The sequence below is a fragment of the Apodemus sylvaticus genome, chromosome 4, assembly GCF_947179515.1.
Source record: "Apodemus sylvaticus chromosome 4, mApoSyl1.1, whole genome shotgun sequence".
Classification (NCBI taxonomy): domain Eukaryota; kingdom Metazoa; phylum Chordata; class Mammalia; order Rodentia; family Muridae; genus Apodemus; species Apodemus sylvaticus.
The window spans coordinates 78,320,406-78,344,594 of NC_067475.1; the positions used below are offsets into that span (position 1 = coordinate 78,320,406).

Below are 24,189 nucleotides of genomic sequence, written 5' to 3' on the forward strand. Positions count from 1 at the left end.
AAGGGTCAACAAGAACGTGTCACTTGGGATGCCTGTAGCTCGCTTCTGTAGTCTGGGCCGGCCGGCAGGCCTCTGGTCTCCAAGTTCTCCCGGCAATGCTGCTCAGCCCTCACCACAGCTAGAGACAAATGACCTAAGTCGTCAGACCTGCATCCCCACCCTCTGACCAGTGGCTGGGAAAATGGATCTAACTGGTGTTCTCAGAGCCCTGAGCCTGGGCGGAGCAGGGCAGCGGCTGCTGGGATTCCAAGACTTCACACCTGCCTCCTCCGCCGCCCTGCCCCCACCTGAAGGTTCCAGAACAAAGGTGCTTTGTGCTTTGTGCCTGATTGCTACCACCTCATCATTCAGGCCTCAGGACTGAGGCCTCCTGTTAAAAGAGAAGGTGTGTGAGGATAAGGGGCAGGCTGTACCCCACAACGGTCACCCAGCGCGATGCCTAAGGCTCTAGAGGAATGTCAGGGGTGTCCCCAGAGCCTCTTCAGGCCTTCCCTTTGCACCATCCTCTGCGTGTGCAAAGCATGGTGGGTAATTCTGCTTCAGCCTCTGAAAGTATCTGGGTTTGGGTGCTGGCCATCTTGTGTTTGCCTGCGCGTACACCCTCCCTGTCCCCATTAGGATCTTGCTGTGTAGTTCAAGCTGACTAGAACACTGGATTCTTCTATGGGTGTAATTCATGTGCCATGCAGCTCCCTTCTATCCTGGACCAATGCAGACACAAAGGGCAAACCGGCCCTCTCAGGTGGTGGTGCATGGGCGCGTGGCTGTAATCCCAGCGCTGGGGAGGATGGGGCAGGAGGATCCCTGCCAGTCTGAGGCCAGCCTGGGCGACAATATAAGTTCCAGGCCAGCCCGACTTTAGTGTTAAGACCCTGTTTTAAACAAGATAAAGCACAACACAGGATTTGAAAGAGGCCAGCCTTAGTACAGTGCTTACCTGAGTTTGGATAACCAGCACCCGGATAAAAAGCCCTACATTTAATGGTTTACTTTTGTAACCCCACCGTGGGTGGGAGGGATGAGGTGGGGCTAGGAAACAGGAGGATCCCCCCCTCACCCCAACCCCAAGCTTACAGGACTGCAAGCCAAGCCAATGAGCGAGCTCCGGGTTCAGTGAGAGACCCTGTCTCAAAAAATAAGGTGGAGAAGGAATAGACGCGAGGCCTCCGCCGCCTCGTGACAACTCGCGCCGACACGTACACGCATAGAAAACCCAAACCCTCAAACATTAATTCCTTAGTGCGATATTCCCTATGCCACCCTCTCCCAGCACAGTGAGATAACAAAGGGAAGCTTTGGCTAACCTGGAGCGCACGGGGCACAGGAAGCACAACGGGTTAACAAGAGTTGGCTCTGGGCAGAGAGGCGGAGACGAGTTTTCATTGGTGGAAAGTTACCCAGGGGTGTGGTCTAAGAGTCTCCACACCCCTCCTCCGTTCTGTACCCCCCACCCCCCTCCACTTTTGTACCTTTCTCGCCGGGACGGAGAAGTGGGCCGGGACCAGCCGGGCCAGACCAGACTGGACCCCAGGGGCGATGCGGCTGCTGCCCCTGCTGCGGACTGTGCTCTGGGCCGCGCTGCTCGGCTCGCGCCTGCGGGGGTGCTCCAGCCTCCGCCACCCTATCTACTGGAACTCCTCTAACCCCAGGTAGCACGGCCGAACGAGACGAGCGTCAAGCTGGGCCCGCGCGCTCCCAGGCTGTGCGCGTGCCCGCTGCTCGCCTTTTTTGCAAAGCGCTGTCTGAGCCCTGCCCAGCCGCGCGATGGGGCTCCTTTGTTTGAGCCGGCGGGGGAGGGGCGAGGCGTGCCCGGGGTCCCCCCCCGCCCGCACGTGTTGGGGGGGGCGGAGGACCCTAGTCCTGAGGGTGATCGGTTGGAGTCTGAAACTAGGGAGCTGAGGGGGCCCGGGCGCGTATTCCGGGTCCCGCCCCCCTTTTCTAGGGAGCCCAAACCTCCGGCAGGCAGGAGCTGGGGTGGACCGCTGAGAACCAGGGTGGGATCTTTACCCGAGTGAAAGAACGTGAGTTCCTCTCTGGTTGTGAGATCCTCTCGGGCCCCTGATATCTCTGCTTCCATCTTGATCTTATTTCTGTCCAATCTTGGCCCTGCCCTTACATCTGATTCACCTGTGGGCCAGTCATTTGACCTTGGTCACCTCAGTTATGTCATCTACAAAATGGGCTAATAATACCCAGTACCCTGGGAAGCAAGCGGACTGACTGAGGTCAGGCTTGTGAGAAGTGCAGTGAACAGATTTAAATGCTGGTTTCTTCCTCTCTGCTGAGCTGTTTGCCTTTGAACCTCGGTGTTTTTTTGTTGTTCGCATCCTGCTTCCCATTTCTCCTCTCTGCCCATCTGCTTTCCTTTCTGATTTTCTACTTCAGACAATCTGTGGCTCTGTTCATTTATTCACTAACATTTGATAAGCACAGTGTGTGTGTGTGTGAGAGAGAGAGAGAGAGAGAGAGAGAGAGAGAAGACCAGTGCTGAGCTGCTGGGCATTACCAATGGAAGCCTGCCCCGCGGGAGGCCGCAGGCCCCCCCCCCCCCCGGGAGGGCAGGCCTAAAGACAGGCATTCCAATACCAATAGTGAACGATAAGAGCTATTGTCCTGGACTCTGACTTCTTCTATCTCCGTTCCAGACCTGTGTCTCAGGCCCCAGCTCTTGAATTTCTAGTTCTTTTACCAAATCTACAAGTATTTACTGAGCTCTGGCTTCCCAGGGGGTGCTTTTCCACACCCAGTATAAGGAAGCTGACGGAGGCCCTGTCTTCCCTCTCTCGCCTGCTAAGGTCTGAGTTAAGCCCAGGAATCCTTCTAATCAAGAGCGCCTACAGCGGGTGGTTCTTGGCCACCCCCTGACGGATGTTTAGAGGCCTTTCTAAACCATACTCTGTTGCCTGTGCGCCTGAGTTGGAGGCAGGACTCATTCAGTGTTTGGTGCTGGTGGGGGGGACTGTCTGGCCCTTCTCACCTGTGCTGGTTCCCTCAGGCTGCTTCTGACAGCGAGGAAGACGATCTTGGTTGTGTGGAGGGGCTGGCCTTGTAATCAGCATTTCCTTGTCTGGTCAGGACTCTGTACAGTGGGCACATGCCTGTAAATTCTAGGCTTTGAAAGGCTGAGGTCGCACACGGGGCTCAGAGCCTCTGAAAACTCCACCTCAAGAGACGCCTCCATAGTGCCTGCACTCATGCGCACATTCACGCAGAACTTTAAAAAATGAGAAAATGAAGACTAAGCTAAAGCGGGGTGGATTGTGAGTTCAAGGCCAGCCTGGGCCATATAGTGAGATCCCTAAAAAGAGGACAAGAGTCCACCTACTTATTTTCTTTTCACCGTTGGGGGTGGGCAAGAGTCAGCTCCTCGCTGTGTGGGACTGCAGACCCTTCCAGCTCCTCCTTCATCTTGGTAACTATTCTGTTCCCTGCCTCAGCCTCAGCCTCCTGGCAACGTTTGTCCTCTTAGCATTTACCAGGCACAGATGGTAGGCCGAGCCCCACGGGGGTGGGGGGCAGCGGGCTGCAGGGAAGGTGTCCTTTAAGACAGGGTAGGGTGACGGTCTCCTCACCAGTAAGCAAGCCTTGTGAGCTGAGCTGCAGCCTCTAGCCTCGCTAACACTGATGCGATGGGCGCATGTATCGCCTCTACGGTCTCTCAAGGAGAGATTCAGTCTGGGAATTGGCACGGGCGTGTAAGCTCAGCTACTAGGAAGGCTAGGACAGGAGGATCGTAGATAGGTTCAAGGCCTGCCTGAACTATAAAGTGAGGCCATGGACGGCCTGGGCAATTTGGCAACACCTTGTTCCAAAAGAAAAAGTAAAAAGGCTGGTTACAGCTCAGGGATAGAACATTTGGGTCAGTCCCAGCTACCAAAAAAGGGACATTTTTGGAAATGGGGTGGATCCTTCTTAGAAACTCATGCCTTCCTGAGCTATCCCATTTGCAGTGCCCCTGAGCGCTACAAGCCCACACTCCCTTCCACAGGTTGCTTCGAGGAGATGCCGTGGTGAAGCTGAACCTCAACGATTACCTAGACATCTTCTGCCCACATTACGAAAGCCCAGGGCCGCCAGAGGGCCCTGAAACCTTTACATTATACATGGTGGACTGGTCAGGCTACGAGGCCTGCACGGCAGAGGGGGCCAATGCCTTCCAGCGCTGGAAATGCTCCCTGCCCTTTGCCCCTTTCGGCCCTGTTCGATTCTCAGAAAAGATTCAGCGCTTCACACCCTTCTCGCTGGGCTTCGAGTTCTTGCCTGGAGAGACTTACTACTACATCTGTGAGTGGGGGGCTCAGACTGCAGGCCTCTTGGGGAGGAGGGGGAGGGGGGCTCTTCGCCTTTGCTTTGTGTCAAAGACCTCTCAGGAAAGGAGGAAGGAAAGGAAGGGAGCTGTGACTCCAAATGCTTAGAGTTGGGCTGCACCTGGTACGAGGTCCCGGAACAGGTCAACTGAGTCAGCGAGGTCCGGGACTGAGTCTGCGCAGAGGAGAGCGTAGGGAAGCCAGGAAGGACTAAGGAGAGGCTGAGAGCCGTAGATGGGCTGGAACCTGGTGTGCCTCCCACAGGAAGAGGGCCCCATGTGCCCTAACACCGGGAGATGGTTTTCTGCGCTAACTTCTTCCTCCCAATTTCCTACAGCGGTGCCAACTCCGGAGAGTCCTGGCCGGTGCCTAAGACTCCAGGTGTCAGTGTGCTGCTGCAAGGACAGTGGTGAGTGAGCCGGGGTCTCCCGGACAGCCTTGCTAGCCTGTGTGGGACGGAGCAGCAGACTGGGGAGGAAACAAGAACATCAGACCTGAGGGGTCTGGATAGAGCGTCAGACTTCAGACCCTTCTCCGCTAAGTTGTCCCTGTGGGAGCATCCACCACACCTTTTTAAAAGCTGGGCACAGCCAGGCGTGGTGGTGCACGCCTGTAATCCCAGCACCTGGGAGGCAGAGGTAGGCGGATTTCTGAGTTCGAGGCCAGCCTGGTCTACAGAGTGAGTTCCAGGACAGCCAGGACCACACAGAGAAACCTTGTCTCGAAAAACAAAACAACCAAAAAAAAAAAAAAAAAAAAACTAGGCCCAGAGAATGGGGGGGGGGGGGTCCAAGGGGCAAAGCCCTTTAAAGTCTTCGTTGGGCTTGAAGGCTACTGACTAGGAAGACTTGGAATTTGGGGTTTGGGAAGCCCCTAGCGAGTGGAAAAGGCGGGGAGGAAATGGGCAGACCCAGCAGTGCCTCCTCTCCCTTGCAGGGTCGGAGTCAGCTCATCCTGTCGGGAGCCCTGGAGAAAGCGGTACATCTGGGTGGCGGGGAGGCCATGCACCCAGCCCCCTGTCTCTCTTGCTGCTACTGCTGCTCCCAATACTCCGTCTCCTGAGAGTTCTGTGACCCAAGTACACCTTCCCAGTCACTCCCACGGAACCGGAGCCCTTCCCAAGATCCTCTGTCGAAGGGGTTCCTGCCACCTTAGGCAGTGCCAAGCCAGGCAGCTGCTTGGCATCCGTGAGGAAGCTTTGATGTGCAAAGTCGGAGGATCTGAGGTGACCCCTGTAGGTGACTACCCCCTCACCGCAGGCTGAAGAGGAGCTGCCAGGGGGCTACAGACAGCGGGGGCTCCAGGAGCGGAGCTGTTTGGTGGTCTTGTCTCCTCCTCCTGGAAGACCGGGATTTCAGGGGATCAGATCCTTGAGACACTGGGGGCCAAAGCCAAAGACCTGGGAACAGGCGGGTTCCTGGCCAAGAGCAGAGGAGAAGCCATGGCGCCCGTGCCCCCCAGGCCCTTCCCAGGGGCAATTGTTACCCCCTTCTAGGGGGCCACTCACTTGTCTTCTGTGAAGACGGACTTGCCATGAGGTTGAATTTCATGCTGGTTTGTATTTTTTATAAAGTGTTTGGACCAAACCTTCAATAAATCACCCGTTCTAGTGGGGCATGGTGGCTCACACCTGTAATCTCAGCACGGGGGATGGAGGGGGGGGGAGAGTGAGCAGGAAGTCAGTCTGGATATGGGAGACCCTGTCTCCAAAAAAAACCCAAAAATTTAAGAAAAGCAAAACAACCTTGGAGAGCAGAGAGAAGGCTCAGCAGGTGACAGTGTTCGCTGCAGAGCCTTGGCCACCCGAGGGCCATCCCTGGGACCCACACAGTGAAAAGAGAGAGCACACTTCTAAAAGTTGTCCCTTGAACATGCTGCATGGCATGTCGGTGGATGTACCGCACACATGCACACACGCAAATAATAAACTTAGGTTAAACACCACCCAGCTCTGTGTGGCCCTCCAGTGTGGCTTCTTCCCTGACACCCGAACTCCCTGGGGTCTCAGCTTGCCTTGGCCTGCCCTCCATGCCAGCTGTGCCCAGGCCCTCCATGCCAGACGTCAGTGGACACCCTTCTGGGCAGTTTGGGAGAGGTGCCAGCAGCAGCTGTGGTGCTTGGCACCCTCTCCTACCTCCCCAGCCGGCTCCCTGTGCTAGGTGGCAGATGCTGTTGACAATCTACTCTGGCAGTGCCTACTACGGGTACTGGGATAAAACCCAGGGGAAACACAGAAGCACCTGGGTTTCAGAATGCCGGAGTCTTAGCTTCATCTCTGCTTCCTGCCACCCCCCCCCACACACACACAAGGGCACTCTAGGCGGTGCCTGGCCTAGAACTGGGAAGGTGGGGTCAGATCAAAGCCTTCTTCCCCATCGGCCTCTTTGTTCTAAGCTTTTATAAGGAGAAGGGGGTGGGGCTCAAGAGGGAGGGCCCCTTCACTCTTAGTCCGGTCAGGTGCTGCTTCTCTCAGATAAGACTGACACCCCTAATCCAACCAGGTCCATCTTTCTCCGCCCTAGCCTAGGTGGGAGCAGGGGAGTGAGCACCCCTTTCCCTGTAACTGTGCTCCGTCCTCCCTGGTGCTCCTCAGGCTCCCTTGGCTAGGTGCCCGCCTGCCTGGCATGGAGCCAGTGATCAATAGGTGGATGTTGTGCTGATTAGTCCGACCCGGCTGCAGCAGCGAGAGGCAGCGTGTGAACATTATGGAGTGGGGGGTTGAGGGGCCAGGCACCAGGATGCTGGGATTGCGAAGCCTTTCCCCCATCTTGCACACCCAGGTCAGACCGGTTCCTCTCTCTAAGGGAATGGAACCTGTCTATCACACAACACACGACTTTGACTCTCACACTTTGTGATAATTCTGTGGCTCTAGCTAAGGCCCAGGGTTAAGGACCGTGACTGCAGACAGAGTACATTTTGAGTTACTAATCCCTTTATTCGAGGCCACTCTCAGAAAATGCCGTGTTATCAAGTGTACGTGTGAGGGTCCTGACCCTAAACTTTGATCTTTAGCAATTAAAAGATGTTTGTGTGAGGAAGAGAAGGCGGACTAAGAACTGTGGGAGGAGCTGTGGGTTGAGTCTTTTGGTCCAGCGTTGGAGTTCCGTCGCTGCCATCTTCCTGGAGGGCTTCTCTGTTGCCATGGAAACCAAAGATACAGTTACCTCGGTCCCTCAAAAGAGAAATCATAAGCAAGGCAAGTCCCCGGCAGTCGTTTAGCAGCCCCTGCTCTGGATTCAGAAATACGGGGTCCCACCCACCTCCCCGTGGCCTGATACACCTCTCCGTGGACCCAGCAGGAGCACCGGCAGGCCGCATCAATCCCAGGATGGGGAACCTAGGTGGCTTTTCTCAAGTTCAGATGCATGGCCTCAGTTTCAGACTGCGCTTGACACAGATTCGCGCATTTGCAGACAGGCAGGCCAGGCCTTTGCGGGTGCAAGGGCATCCGGATCCTGGGGTGGACACAGCAGACTTAGGTAGTTGCAAACTAGCGCTCTCAGAACTGTAGGCCTCCAGGCCAAGCCATCGCCTCCTTTTCTGTTTCCTTCCTCACAGTGTGGACCCTGCACCATGGCTGTTGCGGGCCCAGATGTTTCCAGGTAGAAGGCTCTCATGGAGTCTGGCCCTCACTCATGAGCTGTTCAGAGGCACAGCCCCAAGAGGTTAGTCAGGCCTGCAAGTTTTGGGGCGTCGCCGGTCTCCCCTAAATTCACCTGCGCTAGCCGGCGGAGGGCGGGGCCCTCAGTTTAACAAGCCAGCCCTAGTCTCAGCGGTACAGATGCGAAAACTTAAGTTCTCCCTGCCTCCCTGGTTTGAGAGCCTCTTGCCTAGATTCTGCCCCACACTTACCACGTTGTAAATCGCCCTCCACACTCCGAAGTTGTTTTTCTCTGTGACCCCCCTCACCCTCTTTTCTCCTTGCTTCATCCAGTGCTCTGCGAGTTCGACTGCCATTCTTTTAGCCGCACTAGCTGGGGTCGTCGGGGGTCCCCAACACTGACGCAGGTGAAAGCCCGTGGACGCTGGCTTCCGAACAGCCAATAGAATCCCGGGACCTGGGGCATGAGGTCATCAGTAGCAATCTGCATTGGTTCAGGCCTGGGAAAGAAGGTCCCCATAGCAACCGACGGTGCGTCCAGGCATAACCTTGAGCGTGGTCATTGCTCCAGCTGCGAGGCTCTGTCTGCGGTAGCTGCTTTAAGGAAGTAATGGGATTAGAAAGTTGGAGTGGTGTCCATCGTCTGGGGTTCTGTAGCCTTCACCCAACCAAGCTCTTGCGTTACTTAAGATTCTTTTTCTCACTCAGAGCAAAGGTCAGAATCACTTACCTCAGAAAGTTGAGGCTGGGGTTATTTGCCACAGCCCGGGTGCCTTGGGTGCAGAGCTACTGCCACGGGAATGTCAATTCCGAGATCTGTGTGTTCATCTGCATATCGTCTGCATCTCATTTGCATTCTGTTCATTTAAGGTCAAATTGGGCAGACATCTCCACCTCCCTATCTCTGTCACTTGTCTGTATCCGCAATCTATCCCTTGGTGGCTCTGTATTCCTCCACTGTCCAATTCCATGATCCCCACCCCTCCTCCCACTCTCCAGAATCTCCTGGGGGTAGGAAGTGGCAGAGCCGAGCTAAGGGGAAAGAATAAGGAGTCTGAGCCGCCTCTAGACGTTGGTGACAGATGGGGAGTGCTGGTCTACACTGCCTGGAGACTAAACTGGCAAAGCTAGTGGTGGGGGGAGGTGGCCCGGCTGGGTTGAAGGTCTCCAGGGCCAAATCACCCACAAGCCCGGTGGGATGCTGGGACTCGGGATGCCGGGTTCCAGCAAGGAGCAGGCTCGTCCACCTGTCTGGTGCCAGGGCAGCTTCCTTCCCCCCAATTAAACACTAATGAGGTGCCATTTAACCCTTACCTTGCCTACTAGCTATCATGTATATGGAACTCAAATTCATGGTCTCACACTGATTAAAAAAAAAAAAGAGGAAAAGAAAGCCTCTGAGGAAACTCAGACGGTGAGGTCAGGGCACACGAGAAAGGGGGCACGGACGCACGGGTGCCGAGTGCAGAACTTTCTCTGTGGACTCTCGAGGGATCCTAGGAATGAGGACCCTGTCCAGATGCACCCTGCCCACGGCCCCATGGATTTACAATTATCTATTAAACACCTCTGCTAACTAAATACCAGACTGCATGTCGGATGCCGAGGACGCACACAGGCAGGGGACTACACCCCTTCCCTTAAGAAATCTTCAGAGACAAGTCAGGCTGAGTTTGAGACCAGCCTGGTCTACAGAGTAACTCCCGGGATACCCAGGGGTACACAGAGAAACTGTGTCTCAGAGAGAGAGAGAGGAGAGACTCGGAGAGACGGAGAGACAGAGAGACAGAGACAGACAGAGAGACACAGAGACACAGAGAGAGAGAGAGAGAGATTATCTTCAGAGATAAACCAGCCATTAAATAAGTATATGCCAAGGGCAAACATTAATACAGAATTAATACAGAGCTACAAACAAATGGTTGGGACACGGGAAGGGTGTCTTCTAAGAAAAGGCTGTGGTTGAGAAGATCACAGTTTATGCCAGGAAGATGTGTACATTACAATTAATGATGTTTCTGTGTTTTGACATAGTAAAGGTCCAGCTGGGCGGTGGTGGTGCACGCCTTTAATCCCAGCACTTGGGAGGCAGAGGCAGGTGGATTTCTGAGTTCGAGGTCAGCCTGGTCTACAGAGTGAGTTCCAGGACAGCCTGAGCTACACAGGGAAACCCTGTCTCGGAAAACAAAAACAAAAACAAACAAAAACAAACAGACTTAGTAAAGGTCCATTCTCTCTCTCTCTCTCTCTCTCTCATACATTCATGTAGAGGTAAACATACTATGAAGGCATGTACCAACAGTCTTTAAAGTGCATCTCAACATGGACCTCCGTATCTCAATCTCTTCTCGTGAACACATACTGTGGTTTTATTACAGATCAATGTTTACTGTGAAGCTCTTGTGCAGATTGGCCTGAACCTGCCCAGCCCGGGGAGAGACGTGGAGACCTGAGGTTGGCTCAGCGGGAAAGGTGGGCAGACATTATCTTCACATCAGAGGGCAGCAACCTGACTCCTGAAGCAGCAGCCTGTCCAAGGGAGACAACTGGCCCCAGGCTGTAGGTGCTCCTCCGCACGGTGGGCCACTCTACCTCCGCCTCCCCAGAGGACCTCTACCACTCTCCACCGGGAGCCCAAGGCCCCTCCCCCGCTACTTCTGTGTTAAAGAACAGACCAGCTCAGACCTGTCTGCTGGCTCCCTCCCTGGGGAGCTGATCCTTTCCAGGGGACAGGCGAGGGCTGGGGAAGGGCTTGCTGAGAGGTTGCCAGATACTCCACCCTGACTCTACAGCCTGGATTTCTCCCCACCCACTCTGGTCTTTGCCCAGGCATAAACTTCATTGCCAGGGATTCCCTGATTGTTGGACAGAGGGCGGGGGCCAGAGCTCTGACAAGGAAGATGGGGTCTGGGTCGTGATACCCGGCTCAAAGACCTCTGCACCAGGTTTTCCCGTGTCCTCATAGCCACTTTGTAGAAGTCAAAGCTCTGGTGAGCATGGCATCTAGAAGCAGATTGAGATTAAGAAGCAGCTCCGGGGTCTGAGGAGGTAAAGAGAGCCTTCTCCCTCAGTTTGAAGAAGGGATATTTCTCATTTATTTACGTAGACACGATGGAGCCCTCACTACCCTTGAACTCCCAGAGATCCTCCTGCCTCTGCCTGAGCTGGGATCAGGACGTTGGGATCAACGTTGTGCTCCACCACACTGGGCTAACACTTTTTTTCTTTTCTTTTTTCTTTTTTCTTTTTTTAATATGACTCTTCTGTTCCTTCAGTCTATTTCATCTTCTCCTACTCTCTAAGCCCTAGGTCACATTTCTCTCTGCGATGGTTGTCAGGAACACTTTAAAATGAAGGAAAACAGTGGAAACAGATTCTGGGCTGGTCTAGGTGGGCAGAGCAAGGCGGTAACCTCTTAATAACAAGTCTGATGAAGCCTCCATTAATCAGGCATCTCTTGAGTCCTAAGCACCGGGCTGAGTGCTTCCCAGAGAGTGTGGATCTTGATCTTTGCAACAGCAACTTCTCAAGTGAGGGAAGGGATGATTAGCCCCACTGGAGAGTTGAGAAAAGCAGACTCGGAGAAGGAAAAACGACAGGCAAACCGTGGAGTACTATCTACTAGGTTCACGCTAAGGCTGTATGTGTTTCCACCTTCCCAACCTTTCTTCCAGTACCACCAAAGGTACATGCGTCCTGATGTAACACCCCAGAGAGGTCACCTTCTACAGCTCCTGGCTTCCTAGGCCCAGTAGAGGAATCAGGGCATGGGTAGGAATTGAGGATATTACACTTTGACCCCACCACCCAAGCCCTGCATCCTAATTTCCTGTATCCTAGACAAGGGGCACTGTGTCCTCTGCAGTCAGTCCTATTGTCTTCTCCCACATCACCTCAGGGAGTTCGGCATACCACAGGGCCCTGTGGACACAAAGGCTCAGAAGTGAAAAGAAGGCAGCACCTGGCCCCACCCCACAGGACCCAGGTGTCTGGGGTCCGCACACAGCAGAACACCCGTGACCCGGCGAAAAGTGCAGAGAGCCTGTGAATATTTCATGTCAGGAGCCGGCGGCTGCCGCTGCCGCTCCTGCTCACATCAGACCGAGCTTCCCTTTCACCGGCTCCTTGTTTATTTGTTTAATGAATTATTTATCCAGCCCCTCCCCGCGCAGACGCCCCCTCCCCGCGCAGACGCCCCTCCCCCAGGCCCTAGCCTCTGTGATTTATTGAACTCAGCTCTGCCCTGTGGTTGCTGCCTGCCCTGGGAGCCGCCTTGGGCTACACAGCCTGCGCACTCCCTGCGCCCTAGACCTGCTCAGCCTCCCGATTCCTCGGCCCCCAGGGGTGGGGAGAATACCGTACCACGGCAGAATTTGGGGGGTTTCTGAGCTCAACCTTCCTAGGAAGGTCACGGTACCCAGTCCCAGGGTCAGCAGGGAAGACGCACCGGGGACCAACCCCATGGAGAAAACTGCAGCTTCACAGACAGCAGATTAGAGTCAGGCCTAATGCTTCAGAGTTTCACACCTAAGTCTGTGACCTACTTGACCTGCTGTGGGAGATGAAACCAGGAACTGATTTTATTAGGAGAAGGAAGCTTGATCATTATTATTACTTTGGAACAGAGTCTCATTTACCCTAGGTTGGCCTCAAACTCCTTTTATAGCTAAAGATGATCTAGAACGTTCGATCCTTCTTGCTTCTACCTTCAAAGCTCTGGAATTATAGGCACCTCTACAGCTGACTTATTTTTTAAAATTTAGGCTGGGTGGTGGTACTCTAATCCCAGCATTTGAAGGCAGAGGCAGGTGGACCCTTATTAAGATGGAAGCCAGCTTGGTCTACAGAGAGAGTTCCAGGACAGCCAAGGCTACAGAGAGAAACCCTTTCTTGAAACAACAACACACAAACAAAAAGACTGGGTATGTTGGTACACGACTTTAACTGTAGTAGCCAAGAGGCAGAGGCAAGTGGATCTCTGTAAGTTCAAAGCCAGCCTGGTCTACACAGGGAGTTCTAGGACACTCAGGACTACATAGTGAGACCCTGTCTCAAACAAACACAACCCCTTATTTTATAATTTTATGGGTGTTTTGTCTGCGTGTGTGCCTATGCACCATGTGTGTGCACTGTGTGTGTGTCTAGTGCCTAAAGAGGCCATAAGATGGGGCAGGATCTCATGGAACTGGAATTACAGGTGGTTGTAAGCTGCCATCTGGGTGCTGGGAATCGAACCCAGGCCCTGTGCAAGGGTAAGAAGTGTTCTTATCTACCGAGCTATCTCTTCAGACCCCAATGTAAAGAATGAAACAAAAGACAACTACAAGGACACATCCTCTGCAGCAGTGGTCAGTATCACTGTGTGAGACTTCCTGCCTGTGTTCCATGCCACAGCCCGCAGTACTGCGCATGTGTGTGCACATGCGTGCTGGCTGGCAATGCCAGACATAACCTATTCCTACTGTTCGTCAGTCAAGAGTGACTAGAGTTGCAGATACAGACAAAGGCCTACTCCCCACTGATAGAGGACTCCTCCTGCCACACATCAGGTCCTAGGCACAAAGAGGAGCTCATTCCATTCACACGGAGACCAAGTCCTTCAACAATCTGAGTCCCAGCCAGGCATGGTGGCACACACCTTTAATCCCAGCGTAGAGGCGGAGGCAATTGTTTGAGGTTAACCTGGTCTAAATAATGAGTGTTCCAGGACAGCCAACAATACACAGAGAGCCCCTGTCTCAAATAAGTTAATTAGTAAATAATACATAAATTAACAAATACATAAATCCCCAGTCCCTTTGAGGCTTTTGAACAGCACTGTGGCTGGAGGTGCGGATACCGCATGATCTGTACACATCACTACCACATTCCCCTTGTGAAGTTTGTAGTTGGCACAAAAAAAGTTTGTGCCAGGGCAAGAAGAAGCTGGCATTAGCTCACACTCCCTCACTAAGATGGAGAGACACATAAGCCTGCTTCCCACCAAAGGGAGTTGCCCCTTTGCTTTTGTACAAGGCACCACTTACTAAGAGCGCACTCTAGAGCCAGAATCTTCACAGAGAGGCACAAATCAGTCAGCCAACACCTTGTGGCGGAAGCCTGGATACTAGAGGATCAGATCCCACAGACACAGGCCCCACCAAGTGTTCAAAGTCAGATTTTGCCCAGAGAAAAGAAAGATGGTCTTAAACCCAGGGGTAAACAAAGAGGGTCCCAGGTTCAAGGGAAAGAGCTCCCTTTTTAAAAACTATAATTATGTGTGGACCCCCTTGTCTGTGAGTGTGTGAGTGTGTGTGTGAGAGTGTGTGAGTGTGAGTGTGTGTGTGCACAAGTGTGTGTATTGTATGAGTGTGAGTGTGAGTGTGTGTGAGAGTGTGAGTGTGTGAGTATGTGCAAATGTGTATATTGTGTGAGTGTATGTGTGTGCAAGTGTGTGTGTGCCCGAGTGTGTATGTGAGAGTGTGTATGTGAATGAGTGTGTATGTGTGTATGAGTGTGTGTGTGTGTGTGAGAGTGTATGTGTGTGTGCACAGGTGAGTATGTGAGTACAGGTACTTCTGAGGATATAAGGTCTGGAGCTGGAGTGGAGCTGGAGCTGGAGGCAGTTGTGAACCATCTGGTATGGGTCCTGGGAATTGAACCTGGGTCCTCTGGAAGAATAGCAAATGCTCTTAACCTGAGAGCCCCTCTCCCACTGTGAAGCTCTATGTATGATTATTGGACAGAGAGGGTAGAGTACAACATTCTAAAGAGAAATGTCTGGGTATGGAGCCTAAATCACACAAATCTTCAAATTAAAGCCGGGTTTTATTATTTGTTTATTTTTCCAGTTATGGGGATCGAACCTAGGGTCTCACAGAAATGCTCACCAATACACACATTCCCAGTTTGGAGCCCAGATCTAGAAACAGGAATCTAAGGTTTCAAAAAATGGAATTCAAAGTTCTGGACCAATCCAGCCCGCCACACTCCAGTGCTTACAGACAGGCCCTCTGGTCACTCTGCCCAACAGAGAGAGGCTGACTTCTGGAAGCAGAGGAATGGCATGGAGGGGCTGGGGCTGGGGCTGGGGCTGGGGCCGGGGCTGGGCCTACTCCCTGGAGTAGGCAGTAAGCATTATTGGGTGAAGCAGATCTCTCTGGGATGAAGAGAGCTGCTTGCAAAGTCCCTCATTCCCATCTCAAAGGGCCTCGTTTATTCTCTGCCTCCCAAGAAGAGAGAGAAGGTATCTCCCAGGAGTGGAGAGGCACCCCAAGAGGATAGCACCCACTCTTGCCTAGCAGCAGGGAGGCATGGCACCTACTGTGCATGCCGTCCCTTCCCCCAAACAACACCAAGGCAGGCCTTTGGTCGGGGCCTTGTACTGCCAAAGGCAAACTGATGGGGGTGCTGCTATCTGTCCTGCCTCTCGAAGCACACGGCAGCAATGTGCCTGCCTCCCCGGGCACAGGTGCTGTGGCTTCTAAGAACCCAGTCCGGCCCAGTTCTGCCTTACCTTTCCGTCTGGGCTTCTGGGAAGGAGACAAGATAAGGGGTGAATGCCCCCTGGATCTGTATTCTGGATCCCTCACAAAGAGGGTGCTATACATCAATGACTTGGGGGAAGAGTATATTTCAGAGTCTCTGTCTATAGGCCTATGCTTCTACCAATTTCTTCTCTATAGGCACCTTGTGTGCCTATATTGGACTGGGTGTCAAGTGTCCATGGTTGCTGCTTCTGGATATAGATACTTTTTTTTTCCCCGTTGCTGTGTGCATGCCGTCTTTGTGCCTATATGTCCCTAGGAAGACAACTGCTGTGCAAGGCTGGAATATAAGGTGCCCTCTGTCCTTAGAGAAAGCATCTATGGAAGCAGGAACGGGCATGCCTGAGGCCATCACTGAGGGAATCGGAGGCAGTGAGAGGCCCTTTGTGGGCTTGCCAAGAAGACTGCTCCATTCCTGCGTGGCTCCAACTGGCTCCTGCCTTGACAGCTCACTACCACCAAATACCTTTGCCCTGGATTACCACAGAAAGCTTTTTTTTTTTTTTTTTGGTTTTTTGGATTTGGTTTTTTTTCGGGACAGGGTTTCTCTGTGTAGCCCTGGCTGTCCTGGAACTCACTCTGTAGACCAGGCTGGCCTCGAACTCAGAGATCCGCCTGCCTCTGCCTCCCAGAGTGCTGGGATTACAGGTGTGCGCCACCACCGCCTGGTGCTTTTTTTTTTTTTAGACAGGGTCTCACTGTGTAGCCCTGCCAGGCCTGGAACTTGTTACACAGACCTACGTAGGTGCCCTCAATCTCACAGAGATCTGCCTGTCTCTGCTTCTAGAGTGCCAGGGTTAAAGGGGCACTGTGACCAGCCCCCAGAAGGTGATATACTCTTGGGGCTGAGCTGCCTCTGCTTTGGCTTCAGGAAAAACAAGCCTTCATCCTCAGCGAGGGCCTTCGGGCAGCCAGCTGTTAGCTCCTGGTACCCCTGGGGGCTTCCCCATCTTATGTCCATGTAACTCCTTGCACACACGGAAAGGGAGTGGAGAAAGTAGAGGCCCAACTTCGTTCAGATAGAGGTCTAGTCTTGCTTATTCCAGACGGAGACCTTCGCTCAACCCTCCCACACTCCAGGAGAAAGGTGTGGACCTACACAAGATGTACGTCTAGGTCTTGGCTTTCAAATCCTGCTGTGAACTCCAGCCTGAGGGAGCTAACGAGGCAAGCCGCTGCAGCAAATCACCTAGGAGAGAGTTCTTCCTAAAGGGGCTACACAGTATGGGTCGCCCACGCGCGGCGCGCTCTGGGTTCAAGTGGGGCGGAGCCCCGCGTGAGCGCGCCAGGGGCGGGGCTTCGGGGGCGCGCCCAGAAGGGCGGAGGGAAGGATTGTGGGCGTGGCTAAGGTTGGGGGCTGGCAGCGGCGGCAGCAGGGAGCTGGGAAGCTGAGAAGCCGGGAGCGCGGGGCTCAGTCGGGGGGCGGCGGCGGCGGCGGCTCCGGGGATGGCGGCGGCTCCGCTGCTGCTGCTGCTGCTGCTCGTGCCCGTGCCGCTGCTGCCGCTGCTGGCCCAGGGGCCTGGGGGCGCGCTGGGAAACCGGCATGCGGTATACTGGAACAGCTCCAACCAGCAGTGAGTCGGGGACCCGGAGAACCCGTGCGTCCCGCGTCAGTGATGGGGGAGCTGGTGGGCCTGAGAAGTCCTAGGGGAACCTGGCAGCAGTCCTGGGAGGACAGGCTTGGTACCGAGAGGCGAGGGAGAGGGGACGCACTACGTGGGCGTCTGTGAAACTCGGGGGTGTCTGAGAGAAGCTGTTGGGGCATAGTAAAGAGCGCTCTGGCCGTGCGGAGGAGGCTGTTGGGGGTCCCTAGCCCCATCTTGGTTTCTCTCCACACTCGCCTCTGGAATAGTGTTCTCTGTCCCGTAGTCTCCCCCATCATCCACGCTCTTTTTTGGCTAGGTTGAAGTCTGTGAGGACCGGTGTGCTGGGGTTAGGCCGCTGCATTTGGGAGCTGAAGGATGACCTGTTTTCAGCCTATACATGTTGATGGGGCTCTGCTTAAGACTCTTGGATTTAAAAGTGGGGTTCGGCATTAAGGCAGGAACTCCGATTCGCCACCTCCTCAGAACGGAGGGGAATGGGTTGCTCTGGTCGTGTGAATAAGCCCTGCTGGGGTGAGCCGGGGCAGGGTCGCGAAGTTGGGGGGCCCTGGGAACGCAGGGTACTGGTGAGAAGGAAGAAGGCAGAGATGTCGGCATGTCATACACACACACACACACACACACACGCACGCACACACGCACACGCAGGCTAGGGACGGCGTATGGCACTGAGTGTGAACGGGCGTGCGCGGCTGTCAGTGTGCGTGTGTCTGTGTGTGATTTGTGTGTCTGCGTCGGCGACCGTCTAGGGGTGGGAGCGGGCGGCGGGTCGGGGAGGGGGCTGCGGTCGGTGTCCGCGTGGCCAGTCTTGTCTGGGCTGGGGTGGCTCTTGGCGCCGCCGCGGTCTGGGCGGGTGTCAGGGCGGCCGTGTGGTTTCCTCCGGTGTGTGGCGCGGCGGCCCGGTGCCGGCTGCCGGACCGGGCCATCCTTCTGCACAGTCCTTGCTGCCCTTGTCTTCTCCCTGCCGAGGTGTCGTGTGTATCACTCTGGCCACCTCAGTGTATTGGTAGGGGGATCCCTGGGGACACGGGGATCACTGTCACACCTGCCCGGGCGGTGGCGGCAGCTTTGCTTCTGACTCTCCGCCCTGGGGGGCGACTAGGGAACAAATGGTGAGACCCCAGGGGAGGGGACCTGAAGGGCCTCGACCACGACCCCCAACCTTCCGGGGGAGGGGCTCCTGCTTTCTGCTCTGCTCTTTGTTGTTTGGGGCTCCGCGCCTCCCCCTCTTTCTCCTCGCGCCCAGAGTGTCAGACTGGGGGTGGGGATGAGCTAATGACGCCCCCCTTTCGCTTCCCATGGAAACCTCGGGGGTGGGGTTGCAGCCCCTCCCCCCCGGAGCGGGACTCCATCCTCCCCGGGGGGCCCTGAGGGCTGACTACCCTGCTATATCGACCTTGTTCATCGCCCCCCCCCCCAAGATTTACACGTCCGACCCCCGCCCCGCTACAGTCTGGCACGAGCAGAGAGCTCGCAGGTGAGAGACCCTGGGTTCCCCGCCACCCTTGGGGAACCCCACTGCTCGTAGCTTGCCAGAGCCTAGGGGGTGTGGAAATAGCCTTGAGGGGAGCGTTGATCAGGTTCCCCTCCCCCGCATACACCTGGGCGCAGGTGAAAGCTCCGGAACGGGATGGGGGAGCCCGGTTCCCAGAACCTCCTTTCGCCCTCTCCACTCCGGTGTGGGCAGGGACCGACCGAGGTAGGAGGCGGCGCACACCGGACCAGGAGGCCGCTGCCGCCCCCGCCCCGCTTCGCGGGCCTTTGTTGCCGCTGCGCCCGGGCTCCCCGGCTCTCTCACTGCGGCATCCGCGGCCCCATAAATCGTGAGAGCGACGTGCTCCAGAGCCGGGAGTGGAGAGGGCCGGGGAGCTGGGGGCGGGGCCGGGCTGAGCCACAGGCTCCCAGGCCCCCAACAGTCACGTGATCTAGGCTCCTGGCTCCCACCTCTCATCACGTGTAGAGGGTCTCTGCCCCTTGGGGTCACGTGGGGAGGGTCTGCGACCCTGCCTCTTGGGGTCACGTGGGAGGGTGCTGGTGGGACACGTGCAATAGCCTCCTTTGACAGACCTGCAGTAGCCTCCCCCGACAGACCTGGGGCGGGTGGCTCGCTCCTGGCTACCTAGCCGGCACCCCTTCCCCCAGTCAGCCCCTTGAGTTAGTCCCTGAGAATAAGAGAGACCTTTTCCTAACCTGGCCCAGAAACTAGGACGCGGTGGGAGCAACCTTATTGGAGAGAGTGATGAGAGTGTGAAGTCGGGGGTCTCCTGAGTCGGGGACCGAATGGGGGCGGAGCTGAAGGCCAAACATGTTATCCCTCTTGCCAGCGCCTCATTTCTGTGAACTAAAACGAAGATGTTGGTACTCTCCTCAAGAGCATCTTTTTCTCGTGATCTCCCTACCTATCTAGGAAACGTTGCTGTTGCTAATCACTTCCATTCACACATTCATTCAACAAATATTTATTGAGACCTCTACTACGCCCGTGGTGGTCTGTTTTCGTCTGCTCGCCAGTGTGTCCAGATTTCTCTTCCGCGCGGTCTCCTCTGCTGTGGGCCTCTCTGGATCCGATGCTGACTCTTTGCCGTTTTTTCCCCAAGTCTTGCTTGGTTCTCATTCATTCCCTCCCTCTCCTGGTTTCTGGCACCCCCCCCCCCTTCTCTGCGCCTCCCTCCCTTTCCCTTTCGGGCGAATCCGTCTGTGTTCGCCTCCCTTCTGTATATGGCAGAGTCTTGCCATCTCTGTGTGTCTCCCTTTCGGCGGGTCCTCGCTCTTCTCCGCCGCTGCAGATCAATAAACCTCCGCCGCCGCTGCTGTCGCTACTGTCGCAGGGTCGAGGGGCGGGGGTGACCGGCGCGCTGCTTCTCTCCAGGCCGGAGCTGGCGGGGCGCGGGGGTGTCAGTGTGCAAGCGCCGCCCTGGGAGCGTTCCCGCCGCCGCCGCTGCCCACCCCCACCCCCCAGCCTGGGCGCGCGGACTCCACGCCGCGCACACGTGGTTGGGCCTCGCCTGCTGGAGCGGGCCGCGCGCAGCCTCGGGGGCGCGCACTAGAGGGGAAGAACCCAGTCTCTGCATTTTCTCCACTCTCTTAACTCTACATCTTGGCTTCTAAAGCCGAGGATAGGGGTTTAACAAGTTCAGATTCTCTTGGGAGCCCTTCCTTCTCCCGGGTCTTGTTAGACACCCTGTTTACCTGCCCCTAATTGCCCCAGGGGGAGACGTTTGCTCCTTCTCCGCTCCCCCACCTCCTGTCCCCCGCGGACACTGAAAACTGAAGGTTGAGTTCGGCGGGCCTAGGAAGCAGGGACGCTGTTGATGTGAGCAGAGTTGGGATGCACGGGGCGGGGCGTTGCAGGTAGCAAGGTGGGACGAACCAAGCCCCGTAGAAGAGCGGTGAGGACGCCTTTCTGCGGAGAAGTGGGAGGCAACAAGGGGGTGGAATGGAGGGAAGGATGGAAACTCCCAGAAGGAGCAGGGCACACAGTCCCCAGATGCTGGTCCACCCCACGCTGAGAGCGGGGTGGGGGGAAGGTGGGGGGGCTAACCTTCGAGGCGTGGTTAGCAGCTGGGGCCTAGGTGCACCTCCCTGCAGTGCTTGGCTAAGTAGGATGACAGATTCAATTAAAGAGGTTGTGCCTAACAGACAGGTCGGGTCTCCTAGGAGTTATGGTTTGGGATTCCTGGCACCTGGCCTTCTGCTCTCTCTACCAGATAACTGGATACAGCTAACTCAAAAGCCAGCAGCTTTTGAACCACATGGCCAAGGTTGGGGGGGGTGTTATTTCTGGGGCTTTTATGCCATCAATCACAGAGATAGGTAAGAGGTGGCTTCCTTTCTTGTCGCCATCACACAGCAATCACTATATATACCCAGCTCACCCTCTTGAGGAAACTGAGGCACCACCTGTAGGAGCATCTCTAGCGTTGGCTTAATCCACTGTTGGAGGGACGGGGCAGATGCAGGGAGGAGCTGCTTCAAAGTCAAACCGGATACATGGGTGAGGCCCAGGGAGCAAGGCCCCAGGGTAACTGTGGGCTGCCCCAGGTCTGGCACCTTGTGCTGGCTACCTGGTGGCCCTCTCCCCAGGTCCTTAGGGAAGGAACAGGAGACGATGGTTAGGGATGGACACACAATGCATGGGTGGTGCCTGAGAGCGTCAGGCCTCGTCTAACCCGTTTTCCTGCTCCCAGCGCCCCGTCGAGACTCCTGCCCACCTGAGTGCCAGGGACAGGGAGGGGCCCTAGTGACCCATCACTCCCATGGGAACCAAGTGGGACTGGTGGCATTCCTGATGACTCAAGAAGGCTGTGCCCGTTCTTACTAGAGAGTCCAAACACCAGCTGTTACCCATCTGCCTCGTTGTTAGTCTCGAGGACCCGGCAGCACAAGTACAGCTCTGAGGTTGGGTAATGACAGGGAAGACCCTTAAGGCCTCATCCTGAGAAGAGGCCTCCAAGATCATTTCCCTAATGTGTCTAATTATTGTGTGTGAAACAAGGTATGGCGTGGTCCTGGGGAGCCAGTTCTTTCCTTCAGTGACTTCTCAGGGCCTAGGACCCCCAATGGTTTAACATTTCACAGGTGGCCCATGCTTCCCCGCGCCCACCGTAGCGCTATGACCTACCAACATGTGTGCATTCTTGCCCTGAAGAAGTCCAAGAAGACTTCTACCCACTCCTCCACACGTGTGCATTGAGCTGCCTCTGACATCCCCACAGCACTCTGTGCCGCCGCCAAGGCTGTTCAGAGCAACACTTAGCTGGGACTGTCAGGCAGGCGAGGGTTCCTGGGGTCCAGATCTGTTTCCCGTCCAGAGACTCATCTGGGATGTGGCAGACACAGTCGTCTTGTCTAGGCTCTGTGCTCTTGCTACTCTGCCTAGCATTGCCATGGCGGTGGGGGCGGGGGCAGTGGCATCCAGGTGGAGAAAGGCGGGGCGTGACAGGTAGAGCCTGATGCCTGGCTCCTTAGTTCCCTGGTCTGTGTCCAGTTGTTGGGGACTTAATGGTTTGTGGCCTCCGGGTGGAGGAAAATAGGACTCAGAAGCACATAGAGGTCCCACCATGTAGGAGATACAGGGCGAACCCCTAAGATTGTTGGGGCCAGCTAAAACTGGCACAGCCTCTGCACACATTCAGTCTAGCTTTTCTGAGTGTCTGCCGCCTGTGAGTGGCTGGTGGACATTTTTGTGTTTGTGCCATCGGATTTGTGCATGTATGTGCACGAAGCCGCCATACATGTGTGCATGAGGCCACGTCCTGTCGGACTGGCCTGCCGGGCGGACCTGCAGCAGCAAGAAGGCATTCTGGGAGAAGCAACGAGGGCTTGAGCTCCAAGGAAGGAATCCGTCTACTTTGACCCTACCCTTCCATTCCTTCAGTCCCTCCTCCGGCCTGCTGAATTATGGGGAATGGACTGAGGAAATCCGGGCTTGGGGTCTGGGAGTCGTTGGGGCCTGTGCTGTTTCTGTGGCAACCAGAGCTAGGTTCCTTCTTTCCTCCGCCCCTCTCCTCTCTTCCTTAGGAGGTAGGCCAGGCTTCCTTGTGCTTTTGCTACCCTCTGGTGGCCACCAGGAGAAGGACAGCCCAAAAAGGAGAGGACGCGGGACTGGCACACTAGACCGTGGGTGCAGAAGCGGGCTGAGAAAAGATTGTGGGAAAAGCCAAGAGAGTGGGAGACTGAAGTCTTATGATCAAAAGATATATACAGTGTTCTAATGAAGGGTGTGGACAGGAAAAGCCTCGGAGCGTTGGGGTTTCTTCTCTGACCCACTTCATTTGTCCGCAGCCTGCGGCGAGAGGGCTACACCGTGCAGGTGAACGTGAACGACTATCTGGATATTTACTGTCCGCACTACAACAGCTCAGGGCCCGGCGGCGGGGCGGAGCAGTACGTGCTGTACATGGTGAACCTGAGCGGGTACCGCACTTGCAACGCCAGCCAGGGCTCCAAGCGCTGGGAATGCAACCGGCAGCACGCCTCGCACAGCCCCATCAAGTTCTCCGAGAAGTTCCAGCGCTACAGCGCCTTCTCGCTGGGCTACGAATTCCATGCCGGCCAAGAATACTACTACATCTGTGAGTGCCGGGTCCTCGGTCTTCTGAATGACAGGGTGGGGTCGCGGGGATCCCGGGGCCAGCCGTTGTAGTGGTCACCAGGCATAGAGGCTTCAGGGTTTCAGGTCTGAGAAGCTGTGAGGCTGCGGGGGTGGGGGTGGGGGTGGGGTGACAGCCCCAAATTTGGACCGCAGAGCATTTCTGTTGGGATGGACTGGCTACGAAGTCATGGTGACCAATGTCCAAAGAAAGGTTGGAGCAGTTACTCCGGGACACAGCCGGATGCGGGCAATTTGGAGGGGCATGAGAGTCTAGGTTAAGGCCACAAGGCCACCAAGTGAGTGAAAGCAACTCAGGCCCAGTCTCCTCCCCAGCCACGCCCACTCACAACCTGCACTGGAAGTGTCTAAGGATGAAGGTGTTTGTGTGCTGCGCCTCCAGTGAGTAGCGTCGGTTTCCAACCACGTCCGCATCCTTGCCTCCCTGCTTTGGGGCTCCTTTGGCTTCCTGGGGATGGGGGCGGAGGGCACAGGCGACCGGGATAGCTCCCCAGCTGTAGCAGGGGGAGGGGGTCCCGGCCCTGACTTTCCCCTCCTCTCTCCCCACCCGCACCCCACCCCGCAGCATCGCACTCCGGGGAGAAGCCGGTCCCCACTCTCCCCCAGTTCACCATGGGTCCCAATGTGAAGATCAACGTGTTGGGTGAGTCTGCGCAGCGCCCTCTGGTGGCCACTGCTGGAATCGCAGCCCCCTTCCCAGTGCCTGCTTCCTCCTCCCCCCTCCCCCCGCATGCCTTCCCTTGGGACTCGAGCCCTTCCTGCCCCTCCCCCCATGGGTGGTCTCATCTCTGGCTCCACTGCTGCTGCTGCTGCCGCCGCCGCGTGCCCCCCGCCCCAGCGCACAGCACACCCCTTACCAGTCTGCCTTTTTATCTTTCCACAGAAGACTTTGAGGGAGAGAATCCCCAGGTGCCCAAACTTGAGAAGAGCATCAGTGGGACCAGCCCCAAGCGGGAACACCTGCCTCTGGCCGTGGGCATCGCCTTCTTCCTCATGACGCTCCTGGCCTCCTAGCTCTGCCCCTTCCTATGACAGA

At 55.7% G+C, this 24,189-nt stretch overlaps 2 protein-coding genes across 3 annotated transcripts; both read left to right on the forward strand.

Annotated features, from left to right (window-relative positions):
* The first annotated feature begins 1,461 nt into the window (after positions 1–1,461).
* Efna4 (ephrin A4) lies at positions 1,462–5,910 on the forward strand. Its single transcript, XM_052178673.1, has 4 exons — positions 1,462–1,649; positions 3,989–4,284; positions 4,645–4,716; positions 5,244–5,910. The coding sequence occupies exons 1-4, from the start codon at positions 1,537–1,539 to the stop codon at positions 5,378–5,380; spliced, it is 618 nt and encodes a 205-aa protein (XP_052034633.1). The 5' UTR covers positions 1,462–1,536; the 3' UTR covers positions 5,381–5,910.
* A 10,973-nt stretch (positions 5,911–16,883) lies between these two features.
* On the forward strand, positions 16,884–24,167 carry Efna3 (ephrin A3). Of its 2 annotated transcripts, XM_052178674.1 has the most exons (5): positions 16,884–17,011; positions 22,826–23,115; positions 23,469–23,534; positions 23,719–23,796; positions 24,037–24,167. In XM_052178674.1, exons 1-5 carry the CDS (start codon positions 16,884–16,886, stop codon positions 24,165–24,167), a joined length of 693 nt encoding a protein of 230 aa, XP_052034634.1. The 2 variants fall into 2 exon arrangements, with proteins under 2 accessions (XP_052034634.1, XP_052034635.1); XM_052178675.1 differs by lacking the exon at positions 23,719–23,796.
* Positions 24,168–24,189: the final 22 nt, after the last annotated feature.